Source organism: Morone saxatilis, unplaced genomic scaffold, assembly GCF_004916995.1.
Source record: "Morone saxatilis isolate NCDOM2014 unplaced genomic scaffold, NCSU_SB_2.0 Contig23, whole genome shotgun sequence".
NCBI classification, from domain to species: domain Eukaryota; kingdom Metazoa; phylum Chordata; class Actinopteri; family Moronidae; genus Morone; species Morone saxatilis.
In genome coordinates, this window is record NW_023339796.1 from 11788028 (window position 1) to 11789954 (window position 1927).

At 39.2% G+C, this 1927-nt stretch overlaps 1 protein-coding gene across 8 annotated transcripts in view; it reads right to left on the minus strand.

The window, feature by feature from the left end:
- The window catches only part of kmt2cb (lysine (K)-specific methyltransferase 2Cb), a 64000-nt gene that overhangs the window by 13260 nt on the left and 48813 nt on the right, over positions 1-1927 (minus strand). For all 8 annotated transcript variants that reach the window (XM_035671429.1, XM_035671434.1, XM_035671431.1 and 5 more), the window contains 5 exons: positions 1745-1856; positions 1498-1564; positions 1339-1399; positions 976-1208; positions 7-140 (listed from right to left, as the gene is read on the minus strand). In XM_035671429.1, the coding sequence (XP_035527322.1) occupies positions 7-140; positions 976-1208; positions 1339-1399; positions 1498-1564; positions 1745-1856 (607 nt within the window). The remainder of the gene's footprint in view (positions 1-6; positions 141-975; positions 1209-1338; positions 1400-1497; positions 1565-1744; positions 1857-1927) is intronic.

Here is a 1927-nt window from a genome sequence, read left to right on the forward strand (position 1 = left end):
ATCGGTGGTCCACTGGGAACCATGCCAGCAGGGCCTGGCATTGGGTGCATCCCAGGCATTATGGGCGTCATATTGTTTTGCTGCTGTTTCACTCGGTACTCCTCTATAAGTTCAGCATGCTCCTTCTGCTGCTTACGGATCTGAAACAAAACACAAGACATATTCACAGAAAATGTGATTGAGGTTCTGTATGAAAATCACAAAGAAATTATGTATTGCTTGTGAGCTGTTTTATCACATTTAGAAGACAAATTTATGAGGACAAGGGTTTACCCACGGGAAGAAATTAATTATTTTATTTTTGAACAGTACCTGAAGAATTTACTTTAAAGCCAGAGTTGGAAAGCACAATCAGCCAAGAGCACTTTTTTCAGCACTGCTTTTTAGGGTGAGTCAAAGCAGGTTGACAGGTGAAATGCAGAAATCAGTCTGTGTGTTTTGACTTTTTCAGTTTGTTCAGATACTGTTTTCATTTCTGCTTGGTAAGAAAATAGCTAGAGGTGTACCACTGAATGCATACCCTGCCTTATCTGTTAGATCAATTAACTAATTTAATTTAATACTAATTAGGTGTTGCTTTAAAAGTAAGATATGGTCAAATCCAGCACCTCTGCTCCCTATAAAAAACAAAAACGTGTAAGATTGAATTGTGTATGGGATTCTTTTACATCTTATATGTATTAACCTTATCCTCATGTTATCATCTTTGCAAATAGACTTGCCGTGGTTTTTTTCTTTTCAGCACCACACACACCGTCTCCAACATGTTCCTAAGCAGCCTGACTTTTGTGCCCATGTGTGGGCAACTACTTCTGGTGGAGGGCCACATTTGACATGCGGCCAATCCCTACTTAAAATTTAAAACATTAAACTCTGTGCATTGGACCAATGAAAGGACAATGCTTAGGGCAGCCATTGAGCATTAGACGGCTGAGACAGAATTAAGTGCTGGAGTTTGACAGGGCGAACATTTACCTGCTCCAGTTGTTTCTGCACTACACCCTGCTGCTCTGTGACATGTTTGAGCTGCTCAGCGTCCTCCTCGGGGAACTCTCTCCCTGCCTTCTTAGCTGTTCTCTGTTTGGCAGACAGGGCTTTCTTAGACTTCCTGTGAGCTCCAATCTTCTCTTCCAGAAACTTCTGCTGCATTTGAAGTAGTTGCTGAGTCTCCTGGAGCCACTCCTCGTACTGAGCCCTCTGAGGATTGTCTGAAAGAAGAAAAAGGCTCTTTTGTTAGCAATCTTGACAGCATAAAAAACAAACATCTTAACATTTCTAGGCCTAACAGACGTTCAAACCAAAAAGTTGAATATCCATATACATTTCTCGGGAACTTACTGACAAATCCTGGTCCAAAGTTTGGAGGATTTGGTCTTGATACTTGTGTCAATTTGCCATCCTAAAAGAAAGATGGACAAGTATGTAGTTATATATTTCCAAGTTAGATATTATATTGTATAGTTTTAAACAACATCTAAGCATTAATGATTCAATTACCTGTCCAACAACTTGTGGAGGAAGCGGTGCGCTTTCAGGACAAGGTGCTACAGGACCAGGAGGAAATCTGTAATACAGCAATAACATTTGATCAATTCTACAAATAGTTGTACAACATCCTAGTGGCATCATTATTAGATTGGTATTAAGGTTGCTTTAAAAAACGAAACAAATACACTACCATCATATTAAATGTTCTACACACAGAAGAAAATGTATTAATGCCATACTAAAGTGAACTTTTTACCTGTTCATGACCATTGGAGTCATTCCCATGTTGTTCTGAACCATGACTTTGTTGATACCTTTCAGGGCAACCATTTTAGCTTTCATGATGGGGTCAGTGATGGCATCAAAATCTGCAAATGACAAATAATGCACTCTCAGAAATAATCACAATCAAAGACTAGTAAACTCAAACATTAACTTA